General features: G+C 42.1%; 1 protein-coding gene across 1 annotated transcript in view; it reads left to right on the plus strand.

Annotated features, from left to right (window-relative positions):
- LOC105683441 (dorsal-ventral patterning protein Sog) overlaps positions 1-17128 on the plus strand; it is a 41121-nt gene that overhangs the window by 18163 nt on the left and 5830 nt on the right. The window contains exons 2-6 of the mRNA XM_012396026.3: positions 4101-4204; positions 8470-8599; positions 14163-14228; positions 14391-16169; positions 16790-16950. Coding sequence (XP_012251449.2) covers positions 4101-4204; positions 8470-8599; positions 14163-14228; positions 14391-16169; positions 16790-16950 — 2240 coding nt within the window. The remainder of the gene's footprint in view (positions 1-4100; positions 4205-8469; positions 8600-14162; positions 14229-14390; positions 16170-16789; positions 16951-17128) is intronic.

A 17128-nucleotide genomic window follows, 5' to 3' on the forward strand; every position in this document is an offset into this window, starting at 1 on the left:
TAAAGATAACGCGAACCGGCGCGCGAACGGTTTGCGTAAAGTTTCTCGGACTCCTCCTCGCGCCTCGATCTGCACGCACGTTGTACAGTTTTTTTACGATTTCATTTTATCGGCTGTACGTACATTATTCGCAACGAAAACAAAATAATTGGAATAAAAAAAGTCCGTCGAAACAAAACGCAAAAGCAATAGAATTCCATTATCTGGACCGAACAAGAGTCATCGATGATTGATCGTAAATCCGACGCAGCTGATGAGGTCATACCTGTGGCGACGATTGAAAAAAAATAAAAAAAATAAAAAAATGACAATGGAATAAATAAACGAGATGAAAAGTCCGACGGTATTTGGGTGTCCAAAAAATCGGGATAATGACTCGGATCTCGCGATATTCCCTTTAAAATACGGATACGGGTATACCTATGTATGTATACGCGTATATGGTAGGTGTAGTATAACGGTTGCATCGCGGATTGTCGCGCGGGCGTCGCGTTGCCGTCTTAGCGTCTCCCTTGGTGTCTGTCGCGACCGACGTGAATTGCGTAAGTGTCGCTTATACACACCGCGGACACCTGGTAGCTGGTCCCCGACGCTTCGTGATAGACGTCGCGGCGCTGTGCTCCGCGCGGTCTCTCCTACCATCCTCCTTCACTTTATAGCGTATATCGTTGTACGGATTTTATTTTAGGGTGAACACGCATCACCCCGTTTCAAGTCTCTGTGTGTCGACGTCTTTTACGTATATAGAAAATTATACGTTCGAGAAGCCGCATACCTATCCGCGTACGTGGCTCGTTCCCGCGGGAAAATAGCGACGGAAACCCGCCGGAAAATCGTCGCGTCTCTTCTCAATATATATTCGGATACAACGCGATCGATTACTGGTTTCAACTGTACGTAGAAATCGACCGATTCCAAATTTATTTTATAATAGTTTGACGGAGAGAAATTGTAAAAAGAAAACTTGATTCGTTTTTCCTCGATTTGCACGACGTCGTGGCTGTATATGTAAAAAAAAAAAAAAAAGAGGAGAACACACAAGGGAGAAAAAGTGGAGGACAGCAAATCATGCGTAAAGTTTGAAGAGAAAAAAAAAAAGAAAAAGAAAATTGGAATACCCTGCGCGCAATATGTGTACGCATATATTTATATGTATATGTATGCTAAGTACATCGGAAGTATGTTCGTTGGCCGTGTCGCTAATAAGCCGCCTATATATCATGTACATAAAGTATGTATATAACAAACGTATGTTCTCTCGTACACGCAGCGTTTGCTAACTACGAGCTTTCACTGTAGATAATATATGTAGTCGTCGTTGTACATATACTTACATACATATATTTTATGTACACGTACAGTGCAACGGGGAATGCGCACGTCCTGCGACCGACGCATCCATAATAGGTGAAAACCGTCGCGGCTTTGACGAAGATCAATCTTCGAAGTGTTGGCAAAACGAGAGCATCGATTTGGAATTTAATTAACGCTTGGTATAGTTCAGGTACCATGATATTTCCAGGCTTCGTGCATTTCTTCCGTTAATGGTCGATCGATCGACCGTCATTCTCTGTAGTACGAAATCATCTAGAACATCGCGTATAAGACATACGATATCGTCACAATTGAAATGCGCCGAAAATTATAAGAGTTGGGGGGGTAAAAAAAAAGTCTATTGACAAAATAAAAAAGGAAATGAAATAAAATTAGCGGAGAGTGCAGATATACGACAAACGACGGCGGAAGTTTTCGTCCGCGAAACGTGACTACTTATAGTTCGGCGGTGATCTGTGAAGCACCTACGATCCGCGTTTAGCTGTATGCGTTTTTGATGTAATGTATATAATCGGTGTGTACGCATACGTGTGTACAGGGTAGCACCTATAGGTGCAGAAGTGTACCTCGCGGGCAAGTTTCACGTGTATATACGTATATATATATATATATATATATGTATATTTATATTTACGTGTATAGGAGAATGACAACAAAAAACAAAAAAAAAAAAAGTACGGTGTACATACGTTTAAAGGGGTGGGTATATAGCGACTATATACATATGCATATATAGCGGACGAGTCCCTCGGGTATTTGCATTGCACGACGTTCTAGTCACACAACATCAGTGCAACGACCTCCTTCTTCTTCTTCTTCTTCTTCGTCTTCTTCTTCGTCGTCTTCTTCTTCTCCTTTTTTTTCGTATTCTTCCTCTTCTTCTTCTTCTTCTTCTTCTTCTTCTACTTCTTCTTTTCCGCGGCATTATATACGTTCGAGTTGACGCTCTTCGCTAGAGATGCGTTTACTGCATCCATCGCATCGTCGCCGCTTCTGCTGTTGCCGCTGCTGCATCGCTGCAGGCGGCTCCGCAGACGTCCTCTACTTTGCAAAAGTGAACCGCAGGCGTCTAACGAATCACATTTATACGTCCACTCTGTCGTAACCAACCGTTTTTTTCTCACTCTTTTCTTTTTATCGTCATTTTTCAACGCGTACCTTTTTTGTTTTTTTTTATTTTCTCATATTACCCAGCCGAATTTTGCAGAACCCTCACATCTTCTCTCGGATCTACGTGCACGTGTATTGCATAACCAAAGAGAATCGGGTCTTAGCGGAAAAGTTGACGAAAAAAAAAAATATAAAAAACATTCAAAATTGTCTACTAGAATGTGAAATTTGAGAAATTTTTGTCAACATTTTTGTCAACATTTTTTCAACTTTTTTATCACCGTCGAACCCAATGCTGACGTCAAATTGTATCGGCCAGATTCTTCCGATGCAACATGCGGAGTTTTAGTTTGTTTTTTTTTTTCTGATTTTTTCCCCCCTCGGTGTGCATCGGATGTGCCTGCTGCTCATTGAGGTCGATGGTTAAATTTGAATTCAGTTTGAATGAAGTTTGGTATAAATAAAAATGCAGCAGTAGCAGCATCAGCAGCAGCAGCAGCAGCAACACGGCGAAAGTATAATATACCCGGACGGTGAATGCCGTTTTTTTTTTTTTCTCTTTTATTTTTTTACACGTATCTCTAACAGACGTCGTGCAAATATTGACACGATTCCAATATCTACCACGTATATGTTTATGAACAGACACATCCGTACAGGTTTTCTATATAAAACGATCTTTGGCATACATATATACGATTCTGCCCTTGTATATAATATCTATAAATTCATTACCTTATGCATTTGAAATTTGCATATGTATATGTTTCTGCGTTAAGAAAAAGCAATGATTTATTTTACCTTCTGATGAAATCCAGTCTCTATTGGATCGCATTTAAAATCGAATGTCCCCATTACATCTCGATCTTCACGTCAAAATTTTTTTTACCTTCCCTTTTACAAGATGCTCCCGATTTTCGAACGGAAAAAAGTATCAAATTTCTGACAACAATTTTGTACCGACGAATTTCTGCATATCGTCCAGTCATTGTGAATTAGATTTACAAGTTACGCGTTCAAAAAAGAAAATCAAAAGCAAACGCAACGAATAAACGCAGGATATTTACTGCACATGTATATGTACTTATCAAGTTTTTCGCGCGTTTCCCGCTGTATTTTGCAATATCTGCAGTTAACGATGAAGAATATCGTCGTGTACGACTATGATGATGATGATATACCTATACGTATAATAAGTATAGTATTTATTGAAAATGACGATGACGGTCGCCGCACACATGATCTTCCCGATTTAACTTTGTCCGACCTTTTTTCTCTTCACTTTTTTCTTTTTTTTTTCTCTCTCAAATATTTTTGCCGCGGGGTTACTCCAAGGACACAAAGTTTATAAGCAGACTATCATCTTTGATGCAAATATCGGCGCGATATTAGAACTAATATATACATATATGTACGATACGCATATATATATCACCGTGTCCGTATAGATTACATATATTTCAAGGAACGTAAAAGATTATGGATACTTTTAACAGCAATTGGAAAATAACCAAAACTTTCTTCGGCTTCTTTTTCCCCCTTTTTCTTTTCAGTTGATAAACTTTTGTCATTCCTCTCCGCGCCGTTGGAACAGACGATGGCGGATCCCGAACGTTAGCATTTTATCTAATTTTCTTTTTCCATTTTTCTTTCAGAATGTATATTTGGAAAACAAATTCGGGAGCTGGGTTCCACGTGGTACGCAGATTTGGGACCTCCTTTTGGCGTTATGTACTGCATCAAATGCGAATGCATACCGGTGAGTTTATTTTTTATATATTCATATAGATGTGACCTCGTATACGCAATTAATCTTTGTATATCTTCATAAAGATCGTATCATATGTATATTTGTAATCATTAATTGAAAAAAAATCATTCGCGTACCTTTACGTACACTATTTTTAATTTTATCACGCGGTGTACGGTACGTCGACGATATGCTGCTTTTTTCGCGTTTCGGTGCTTCGAGATTTTGAAAATAGGTGCAACGGGAATTTCGGTTCTTTAGAAAAGTTCGTATTCCGACAACGAGCATCGTCCGAGCGCCCTGTTTTTACGTGCGTGCTCGGTATGTAGACGATATATGTAACAAAAATTCTTAATTCTCTTCACTTTTATGTCTCCTCTTTTGTTGCTTTCCTGGTTTTATCTCGTCTAGCGATTCCTAGAAGTATGCGTAGCTATATGGCTACCTGTACACCTATTACACATGTAGGGAAACTCGCCTACGAAAAATAAGGAGAAAAAGTGTTGAAAAAAAAAAAATAAGGACAGCTGCCGCGAGCTTCGTGACTCGAGTCAGAAGTTATCGTCCTCTGATAAGGATCGTTCGTGACTCGAATGACCAAGTACTCTCCGAAACGGTCGCCTCTAAAATTCTTCAAAGGGGCACGAGTCTTCCTCCTATCTCCGTCCGGCTGTTTCGACTCCGCGATTTTTCAAACACCAAAAAATCGAATGAAAAAAAACTCTCTCCAAGTTGTCGTTAGTCTTTCTCTTACCGTCGATTTTCTCTCCGTTGTTCCGAATATTCGTCGCCACTAATTTGAGGAAAAAAAAAAAAAATAAGAAATGTGTTGAAAAAAAAAAAAAAGGAATGAAACAGGAAAAAAGCAATATATCTGACCAACTATGAGTCTCGTATAATTACTATCAAAATATTTACATTCCAAAACGCCTCCGCATCGGTTGCTCCATAAAATGAAAAATCAATGAATAAAAAGATGAGAAAAAAAAAACACACACACACACACGCATACATCGGACGACGACGAATAATGACGTAACCGAATGTCGCGCGAGCCTCATAGTTATAATCCGAAATAAAAAGAAGAAGAAGAAGAAGAAGAAGGAGAAGAAGGTCACGGAGAAAGGGGTATTCCCCGCGGCTCGTCAGTTGTATATTTCGTTAAGGAAGTAAAAAATAATGAAGAATGATGAAAAAAGTGAATAAATAAGAAGGAGTATAAGAAGACGAAGGGGGAAAAACGAGCGAGAGTAATACATTATTCAAAGAAAGGTAGAAAAAAAAATATATGAAAAAAATAAAAGTAAAAGGAGTAGAAAAAAAAAAAAAACGATCAAGAAGAAGCGCACGAGCGTTCGGGCAATTAAACCGTATGGTGTGGGACGAAAAGCGTGGATGGATGTCCACCCACGTCATGTGGGCGTTGTCGTCGTTGACCGACGAAGAGAGTACCGCGTGCCGATATGTATATATATATATACCTATGTAGCTATGTAACACCAACGTATACACGCGTGTCTGTAAAATGCAGGTATGTAGCCGATAAGTATAACGTCGGTGTACGAGATGCGTACATGTGATGCAGTACCTATATGTATATATATATATCTATCCCGCGAGTCGTACAACGACACAATATATATCTCGTATTCCTCGACGATGTCGTACGTATATATAGGTATACATATGGGCGTAATATCGGCGATAAGCCGATCTCACGTGTTTCTCGTGTTGCACCTTTGCCGAGGGCGGCGCCTACGCCAAACGGAACGGAACGGAACGGAACGTGCCGGGACCCCCGGTCGGACCTCTCGTACTCGCGGTCGCATCTTGTGACGACCGATAGCGAATAGCTGCGTATCCAAACGGAGGACTTCCGGTGGTGTACGACAACTTTCCCACGACGCCTACAACGCGACCCGTCTGACCTTCTTTGGACACGAGCCGGCTTCATCCTGCATGCCCATGCATTTACCTCCGACATACGTGTATGTAGTATATACGTATACGTATACCGTACGCTATATTAGGTACCTGCATACTATGCATACCGTGTCTTGTAAATCAACATCCAGCTATTTAACGAAAACCTGACAAACCGTTGGAATATATTTATTGCATCAGACGCTAAAATCTTAATTGACAGATGCCATGTTCCTACATACACAGGTACGTGTATACCTAATAACGACGACGGCCTAAAATCTCGGTAGAAAAAGAAATAGGAAAAATTGCACTTGCTGAAAATTCTGCAGCTTGTTTGTGGCGAACGAGGCGACGACCATCACCGCAGTCCGTACGGTCTTGCGTTAGTTCCTACGATAAGCTGTAGCAGGTATAAAATTTACTCTCTTACGTCGTTGGCTGTACATACAACGGGGTTGAAGCAGGAAGCTGTTCACGAGGGAAACTCGCCAGCCTACGACCTCTGCCCTCTGCTACGACCTCGCGACGTTGCGCGCGTGTCTCTCGGGGTAAATAATTCGAATGGGTGTGACACAGGTGTGTGTGTGTAATATTCGTGAAAATTCACACGTTAGGCAGTCAGTCGCCATTTCGCGCATTGCAGAAAGGAAGAATATCGAAGACTCGATGAAATGAGGCGAAGTCGAGGGGACTCCGTGAGCCGCTGGGCCGGGTACCGAGATACAAGTTATAAGTTGGCTATTAGCAACGGTGGGGATGCAGGAATCGTGCAGATGTTCTATTTTTAGAAAGCGAAGGAATGACGGACGTGCTTCATGTACGACGTGCTATTGATAGGCTAGTTTCCCTGTGAAAGAAGCCCTATGCGAGTAGAAGAAGAAGAAGAAGAGAGTCTGTTGCTTCTGGCGTGCGTTCGTGACTCACGACAAATGTAGGTATATAACAATTGGGCGTATGTACGTACGTACGTACGTACATAGTTCGTCGCGTATCGCGTACGTACACCTATATCTACCACCTATGGAATCTAGACGTTTATAGAGTTTTTTTTAGAGTCGTGATAACGCGTCAGAGGCGCGTCATCTACATAGGTATATACATAGGGGAATGATGTTTCACAACAAAAAGAAAATTGAGAAAAATGGTGGAGATTCGCGATTCTCCAATTCTACATTCGGATTTTGAGGATAACTGTCCTCATTGCCGCACAATGACCCACGATTAGAAGTAGAATAAAAAAACAACACGCTACATATATACCGCACCAGAGAAATTCAGTTTTTCGAGTTATGCGAACGCATATATAATATACATAAAATATATTTTCAGACGCTTCATGATCCTCGCGTCTGCTGCTACGGTTCAGCAAATATATACGTATATATATATATACGCGTCGCAGGTATATAAGTGAACGTATAAAATGTGTATGATTATTTTAAAACGCGTCGTCGATTCCGTAGATATCGCGTTTCGCGTTGACAGCGTAAAATGTACGAAGTAAACGTATACGTACTCGTGAATCGCTACGATGGAAAAAATGAAAGAAAATAAGGGACAAAAAAAGACGCGAAAAAAATTTAAGAGAAATAAAATATGCAAGCGATTGACAATTTATCGAGGGGGGATACATATAAATGATACGAAAATTGTAAAAATTCCTTAACCGCGAATAATATAAATTCTTTTGTAACGCCGCATGAAAAACACTCAGAGACGGTAATAAGTCTGCGATGCGGATGTACAGTTTACGGATGATAAATTTTCTAATTTACTATACACCCCGAGCCTCTTTATTTTACCATACGGTATATATATATAATAACATGCAAGCAGCTAAAATGCCAAGAACATTCGCTTGTACTTTAAGCGAAACATCTGTGCTGTGGCATATAGGGATATATATATATGTATATGTACCGTCTATATACCTAAGCACTGCTAACGTGATTTTAGCTTATATTCGCTAAGCTTTATTGAAATACTCGGGGATACGTCGTACAACCGCCGCATGCAGCACTTCTCTGCTGTTGGTTCAACGACGATTCAAACTCCGACGTTAATTTAACACGAGGATTATTTTATTACACCCCTGATGCCGCACATTCATATTTATATACATATATATATATATATGTACGTGCAAATTATTATGGATTAATAAATTTCTTAAGTACTTATTGAATTTTTTCCACAATTTATCGCGCCGCCGCAGCCGTTGCGTTTGGTATTTCAAAAAGATACGGGTATTACGTGTACACGATAATTGCTGGTGAAAGAATTCCAATTTGTTGTATACATCAACATCGCGTGTATCGTAATTTATCTTATTATTTGTCTGATTTCAGGTTCAGAAGAAACGTCGAATCGTCGCCAGAGTCCAGTGTAAAAATATAAAGAACGAATGTCCCAAACCAACCTGCGAAGAGCCTGTTCTCTTGCCCGGAAGATGCTGCAAAAGTTGTCCAGGCGAATACGGTACGTTGATTTTTTATCACAATACTTGTGTCACCTGTATACACATATGACAACCTGAAACCGTATAATTTTTTTACACCATAAATTCGTTTATCTCGTTTGCTCCTGCGACGCGTGATGTGTTTCGATTATTGAGGTGATATACTGGAACACAAAAAGTTTAAGAGGAATAATCGAACCACTACTAATCAGGTTATAAATCTGTGCACATTATATTGTTGATTTTGGCATCACTATACCGTGACACCTCATATATGCGGCAATAGAACGTGCTACTGAACTATAGTAATTCAAACTGATGCCAAATGAACAAACTTTGCCCGTGGGAGGTCTTATTGATTATACCGAAGAAAAAAATTGCAAATAAATAAAATCCACCCCTGATTACACAGTGCGAAATATTAACGGAATCGTACAGAGCGCATGAATTTTGTCGTTTAATTGTTCGACGCGAACGCTGCGTTGCCGCATATGGGCAGTTGGGCAGGAATAACAATCTGTCTTTATTTTTTTTTCTGAACTTTTTTCATTTTTTTCTGAACTTTTTTCCTTTCCATCTGTTTTTACGCGCGGGCATTACCGTTTTCTGCACTCGAGTTAAGCTGATTAGCGACGGTCGTTGAAACGTTGATTTAATAATCGGCATTACAGGGTTGATGATCGTGCTCAGCTGCCGCTGCCGCTGCCGCTGCTGCTGCTGGTGTTTCACCGATGCATCGTACTGTACACTTTGCGGTTTTCATCTCGCGATAAATGAAATTCCACAGCGTAAGCTCGTCGCTATGTTTGTTGGCGCTGCGGCTCGTCATAACTACGTATACATATACGCGCCCGCGGAGCTTCCGACCGAAGTTTATTCGCGCATTTTTTTTTCCCTCTTCTTTTTATTTATATATGTATATATATATATTAATTATCAACGGATTAACCGCATCGTTAGCCACGTTTACTACCGATAATATCTCTTCCTACGCCCCTCGCTCTATTTGTCTTTTTATAAATGTCTGTAATTTTTTGTTTTTTTTATCCTCATTCTCTCCTCTTTTCTTATTTCATACTTTTTGTACGCTTTTTTACCGCAGAAGCCAACAGCTCTCGTATCGTACGTGCATCGATATTTTTTATTTATTCATACTCTTACTCGTATTATTGAAAAGGGTTAAGATTATACATATATACAGCGCATGCGAGCGAACTGATTATATTACGTCACATACTGTTATAAACTGCACCGTTTCGAGTAAACAATTTACTTCGAAAAAGAGAACATTTTTTTTTTTCCACGCGGTAAAGATTTTTTTCAAACAATTTCAAAAAAAAAGTAACGCAAAACGAAAGAAAACATATGTACGGTTATCTTTTCGACGTATAAGTGGTACATGTAATATATATATTATCATCGATGCAGTTTATAATTGTACATCGATTTGATTATAAATTTTTTTTCTTCGTTAGATATTGTATAGCGTGTACAATGCACATAGTATATATCGCAAACGCAAATATATAATTTCTTCGATAATTAGTAATAATAGAGATTATAACGCTATCTATTTAGTTATATACATATGTATGTATACACATGGTTGCACATACGCCTTATGCTTATAAATACGGCAAAGTAGAACAGATATAAATTGCAGTTGCAATTGCATTTATACGAGCAATGTTTGAAAAAGAAGAAAGAAAAAAAGCGAATAATCAGATTATTTGTGGAATGAAGTATGATACAGATATACGATATAACTTAAATCTTAGATTTTAAATTGCTATTTTCCTAGGTGAGAAATTTTTGTCACGCGTACCTATACAATTCATGTCGGTTTTTTTTATTAGGAAACTTGACCGCGAACACGCAACGAACTAAACACTGTTTAAACGAATTGTGTCCAACGTTTACAACACGACGACGACAACGAAGACGAAGACGAGGGTACACACGCGTTTATATATGTATGTTGTAGCCCGTTGTAATTAAATTAGACCTTTTCGACTAAATAAAACTATAAATACATCTCATAGCGTCGCTTCTAGCCAAGTGTTCTTATAAGTATACCAAGCGTATTAAATCGAGACGATCGAAGAACAACGGAAGAAAAACGCGCCCTCGCGCCTTTCGATTTTTCTTATTTTCTATATTTTCAATTTTCACCATCTACCGAAGCGCGTAAAAATCAAAAAATCAAAGTAATCGAAAGAAATACGCGAAAAAAAAAAATGTACAAACATTTTGCACAATTCAATATCGAAGAAAAAAAAAACCTTCGAATTACACGGCTAAAAATTTCTCGTCAAAAGTTATTCTTGGAACGTATGTAATAGGTGTATGATTCCGTACGTAGCGTGTGTATCATATCCGTTTGTTATACAGGTAATCTTCTGCAATGTATAAACATAATTCAACGTTATACGCGCGTACGCACACGTATACGTAGGTGGTATGCGCGGGGGAGTTGAATTACATCGTTAACGAATCGCGCGTCGTTGTGAACGAAGCCTAAACAATCCGAAGAGCTGAAACGATGAGAGAGAACGTGCAACAACAGCAGCAGCGGCAGCAGCGTTATAGGCGCCACGGTTTAGCGCCATGGCGCCGGCTATATTACAGTATGGCGTCACATCGATTAAGCGGCGCAATCTAAATGTAAATATTAGCATATCTAATGATCAGGGAGAACGCCGCGTGATGGAACAACGCGCTACGGCGAAGACAAGAGAAAATCCCGGCGAAAATATCTGTAATAAAGATTGGGGGAGGGGGATAAACGGGAGAAAAGGAAAGATTTATGGGGGAGAAAGAATCTGGTTTGTTACGAGGATCTGGATCACCGGCTCTTTTGTATCTGCGTACCACGACGTCGCGCTAATTCTGCACCCTGCGCACAACGATTAGACGTCGCGATTTCGGGGTCATTGCGCGACAATTGCATAAAATTTGACGATACGTTGTAGGTCGCGTCTCGAGATGTAAACGCGGAGTTCGTTGAAATCGATCTAATTTCTATTGTACACGTTTATTTGCGCAGACGGCGCAACGAATTCGAACAAAAAAATGCATGACGTGTGCGGCGAACGCGGCATCGCGGGAGCTCTTATAATTTCAGTTATTGTCGAATCGTTGAGCCTACAATGTGAATGAGAATACAGCGTGAAACAGAAATAGGTGTGGGTACATTTGTTTCATCCTGTGGACGTTAGTGCCGCAGCCTGCAGTCTATACGTAATATTGGTTTTCGAGCACACGCTGCAGCGTCTAAAGGTGAAAAGCTAAGTGAACGTCGCGACGCCTCAAAGCGATATTAGCTCCGTCGTCGTCGTAGCTCTTCGCGGCGCGCATTAAAATTACTCATTGACGCTCGACAAATTATACCGTTTCAATGTTTACGCGTCCGTATACTCGTTAAAAAACGTACGCCACACCGTCCGACGTATTTTCGCCCCCATTAAATGCGCCACGAGTATACGTATACACATCCGTCCATATACATTACCTCTGCAAAAGCTATACGATCCTCCCCGAATATAAATAAATTGCAGTTTCTTACGCTTCCGGTATACTCGAGTGAAACTTTTTCGTCACGGATCAAAGCCAATCGGTTCAGAGTAAAAGTGGTGATTTTTTTACACCGCTTATTCACGTATAGGTATATACGTATATGTATGCCGCGTGCAAACTCTGTATATTTATGTGATTGCGTCGGGGAAAGGCATTAATGAAAAGTTGGCTTATAGCTCGCGCACATTCAATTCGTACGCGTCAGCGCAAACGATCCTTCGAGAGATGATCGGCACCGATATTATCGTCCCGATGTCCCGACCGTACGCTTGCATAGCGTTGTTGCACGGTCATTTTCATCTTTCGTAACTCCGGGCGCCGGCGTCTCTCCGCAAGTACATAGAAATTTATATCTGTATATATATATATAAATATATGAAACTTTTTATATACAGCTGTGTATATATGTATATGCACGTACATACAACGTAACGTACAGCGATGCTCGAGGCCATCGGCTTTCGACGAGCCTCCTACATCTCTCCGCGGTCACAACTGCATGAAAAAACTCCTATGTGCGCATCGCTATACGAACACACCTTATGTATTTATTTTTTTTTCTCATATGTACACACATACGTGTATTTGCAAAGAACGCAAGGTATAGACGTGCGTGTACCTAGATACTATATACCACTCATTTTATATATTTTGTACGTATCGTAAAACGTATAAACGTATACCAATTCTTCGCTTTGCGTATACCTACCGTACGTGTACGGACGTGTCGATGTGTAAAAATATACTATATACCCTCGGTTATATGCAACCGCTCCAGGTTAACGCATATAGTATATAGTACATGCGACTATAAGGGGGGGGGGGAATACCACCCGGTGCCATAAATGCGGCTCGCGCGGACGTTCAAAGTGGCTCCGTGCCTTCTTTATCGCGTGGGTATGTAAGCGGTATATAGGTATACCTATATAAATAGCTGTATGTGCGTGTACGTACATAGGTGGTATTATGTGGGCATGTATTTTGATGTACACGTGTACGTATTTACGTGTATACATATACATAGTTTCGTCGCTGATCGGGACGTTTTTTCGTATCCTTTTTCTCAGATGACATAGGTAAATGCACGGGGTGTCCAGACCGAAGGGAATCACTCCGTATCTACATACATATTTAGTCTACGACGTTTTTTCCCCGTACGTTTCGGTACGCCGTTTGTCGTATCCTTATTCGTTATTTCGCTTGTTCAATTGTATTATACAATAACGTAGGTATGTACCATACGCTTAGATGCGATCCTGACGCGTAGCCACCCTGTCAATTCCCGATGTGACACGTTCGTGATGTTGGAAGTTTTTAGTAGCTCTGGGTTGTTCCATGGGATAGCGACGCGGCGCCTCGGCGTCTTGACCTCTTGGCCCGTTTGCTTCTCGCCCAACTCCCACGCTTCGAGAAAAGATGCTGCTCGGACGAGTAGTATAAGGATCAGATGCCGACGTGAGGGGTTATAATGTGCTCAGCGGCAGAAGCCACGGCAGAAGTACAACCGGCGGCAACAAACGTGCGGTAGTTCCACTCTCGGAACTGCCCGCGGGCCTTATACGCCTTATATTTTACACACGTGTATATATATATATATATGTATATATATATGTGTGTGTAGAGGTATATACGCTATATATTATATACCTTTAGTTATACCTATAGGGCCCAACTTTAGACTCGCGGTGCGCAAACCGGAGTCGAGAATAAACGTCCGAGTCAGGAGTCGCGTGCCTTTCTCCACGCGGGACTTACAATTCAAGCTATGTTTGGGCATGTCTCAGTCCCACACCGAGGCTCTCTCAAAACCTCAACCTCTTATACTCCTTGTATATTATATTGTAACCGCGCTGCGTAAGATCCGATAGACGGATAACAAAAGGAAAAAAAAGAGATATACCACGAGGCTCTAGATGTAACGGCGAAAATTGACGTGGAGGGATCACGATTTCCGAAGTCGTATCAGATTCGATCGGATTTAATGTAGTTTCTTTATTTTCCTTCCAGGTCCGGATATCGCCCAGGACGTACCACCGCAAATTACATCGGAGGAAGAAGAACGCAGTCTGAAACGTATGCGCAATTTTTATTACCAATGATTAATTGTTTACCTCTCGTTGCACGACACGTTTCGTATAATCTGCACGATCCGTTAGTTCGATTCGTGTACGGGCGCAGTGTAAAGTTGAAGCGTATAACACACGCGTTTTTGTTTTCTGTTACCTCCGTCTCTAGACTTCGCAACTCTCCTTACGGGTAAAACGTCTCTTCCTCTTCGTCGCGATGACCTGACACCGTCCTCGGCGTTCAACAACGCCTACAACTACGTGGCAACTGGTCGTTTCAACTTCCATCGAAAGAATCTCTACTATTCGTTTTATCTGAGCGGATCAACGCCGCGACCGAGGAGTCTACAGTTCGTCGACGTGTCCGGCAGTATACTGGAAGAGCAAACGATAAATCCAATCGGCGGTGTCTACCAAAACGCTACCGGTAAACTGTGCGGTGTTTGGCGAAGAGTTCCGAGGGATTACAGAAAATTGTTGAGAGAGGAGCGTCTCCACGTGGCGTTGATCTGGGAACCCTCGGCGATACTCACCGGACAGCTCGCTCGTTACAGGGCGTTAAACACGGAACAATTCTCGTCCCTTTTGGAACCGGCGCAAGGAGTCGACGAGACGCTCATGTCCGGCGCGGGAGCGACCGCTATCGTTTCGGCGTCAGCGGCGTCAGCTCCCTCCGTTCATATCCAACTCGTGTTCAACGGAGTCTTTTTGTCCGACGAGATATCGGACGTGCCGATTCTCGTGCAGCTGGAACACTTGGAGAAGGATTACGTTATACTGCGGGAGGAGATAACCGTGAACAAACCGTCGACGGAATTGAATATCGGCGAAGTTCGTAGCGCTATTTCGGGTGCGGATCTCAGACTGTTGGCACGCGGTAAACTCGGTGTGACCATATCGTCGAGGACCAATCCTCCGGCATTGAAACTACAGGGGATCATCGGCCCACGAGCGACTTGCGATCTCTATCAAACTCTCCTCTCCAGCGAAGCGCCCTCTTCCGCGTCCGGACTAGCCTGGGCTTTCCTCGATCGCTCGGGCGCGCTCAGATACGGCGTTCAACTCATAGGACTCGAAGAAGAGAGTCCTCTGGTCACCCTCGTGGACGACGGAGGTAAAAAACGCACGGAACTCGAGGATCTGACGCCCTCCCTGGTCGGAGGACTGGCGAACGGATCCCTGGAGAGACCGGGACCGAGACTATTGGAACCACTTTTCGCGGGTGAATTGTCGGTGGTAACGGCATCCCACATGGGTTCGTTGCTCAGAGGGCGTTTGGTTCAGAAACCGGTGGCGGACGCTAGGGACACCTCGGCTCCCATACTTCTGAGACGTCTGGATTCCGAGCCCGTTCCCGCGGGATTGGTCGGTTTGGTCTGGGCGACGGTGGATCTGGATTGCACGCTTCATTACGAGCTCGAAATATCCGGGATCGTTAACTCGGATCGCACGATGCAACTTTACTTGGAAACGATGCCACTTTTGGCCCAAGGAGCGCCGGTGGCGCGAAGACTTTTGGAAGAATTTACAGGAGCCGTTCTCGAGGGTTCCGTGACCGGCCTGTCCTCCGTTGAACTGTACCGCATAGAGTCGGGCATCAGCTATTTGGAAGTGAGGGATAAAATCGCCGGCGCTATTCTGAAAGCTCCCTTCAGAACCAGGACACCGCTCAGTTGCCTCCCACATTACGCCGACAACGACGTCGCCTCCGTAGTCGCGTACAACATGCAACCGCCGAGATCCGACGTCGAAACGAGCGCCTGTTTTCACGAGACAAGATTCTACGAGGAAGGTACCCAGTGGACTTCTAAAACCGACGTGTGCACCATGTGCCATTGTCACAGGGGGCTCACATCTTGCGACGCCGTACCCTGTCCGTCGATGCCTTGCAGGACCGGTCAGCAATTGAAAACCACACCTGGACATTGTTGCCCCATTTGCAGTGCCGGTGAGTTGAAAAAAAAAACGCATAACAAATTCGTATAGTTTTGGCATTTTCTGCGTTGTTGCGTACTCGTCCAGGTTAATGATCGATTTCGGTCAACGTGGACGATCGGGCGGTGTTAATTTTAGATCAATGAGGATATAGTTTTTTTTTTCTATTCCAACGTCGCGATGACTTCATCGCTTTTACTCCAAACACCGATATCTCATGGCAAACTTAGTTTCTAATTGGGATGACTGATCGTTGTTTGATTTATCGACGATAATCAGGATGTTGATCGTCGGTATCAATTTGAAACTATAATAAACACACTCGCAAACAATCCGATCGTGATGATTTATCTACATAAATTTACTTCGACTTAAAAAATAGTCTTGGAATCGCAATCAGCGATTGGTTATCGTATTATTATCTCATACGTACACCTGCATCTGTGTATCGTATAACTTCCATCCGTTATAAGGCGCGTAAAATAAAACGTGCCGTGTATATACATATACGTGTATAATTATCCGTAAGATGATGACACGCCGTTATACATATCATCGATAGGGTAATAGACGATATTCAAGAAAAATAAAAAAAAAAATAAAAAAACAATAAAATAAAATCATTCCCCGCAGCTACGAAACTCAACGAAACTCTTGACGACAACACGACGCCATCAACGTCGACCACATCACGGGGATGCATGTTAGCTGGTCAATATCACCTCGCCGGAGCTTCCTGGCACCCGTATGTACCCCCCGCTGGATTCGACACCTGCGCCGTATGCACGTGCGACGTAAGTTTCTTGTTCGTTTTTTGATTCCGTTTTTACGTGTTTTTTTTTCTTTTTTTTTTTTTTTTTTTTCTCTCTCAGTTCTTTGTCGATGACGCAATAATCGGCGCCGCGATACGCCGATTACAGATTTAACGTCAAGTGTGTTTCTCTATCATCGTACAATAGTTCTCCGGAATTA

The sequence above is a fragment of the Athalia rosae genome, chromosome 3 (genome assembly GCF_917208135.1).
Source record: "Athalia rosae chromosome 3, iyAthRosa1.1, whole genome shotgun sequence".
Classification (NCBI taxonomy): Eukaryota; Metazoa; Arthropoda; class Insecta; order Hymenoptera; family Athaliidae; genus Athalia; species Athalia rosae.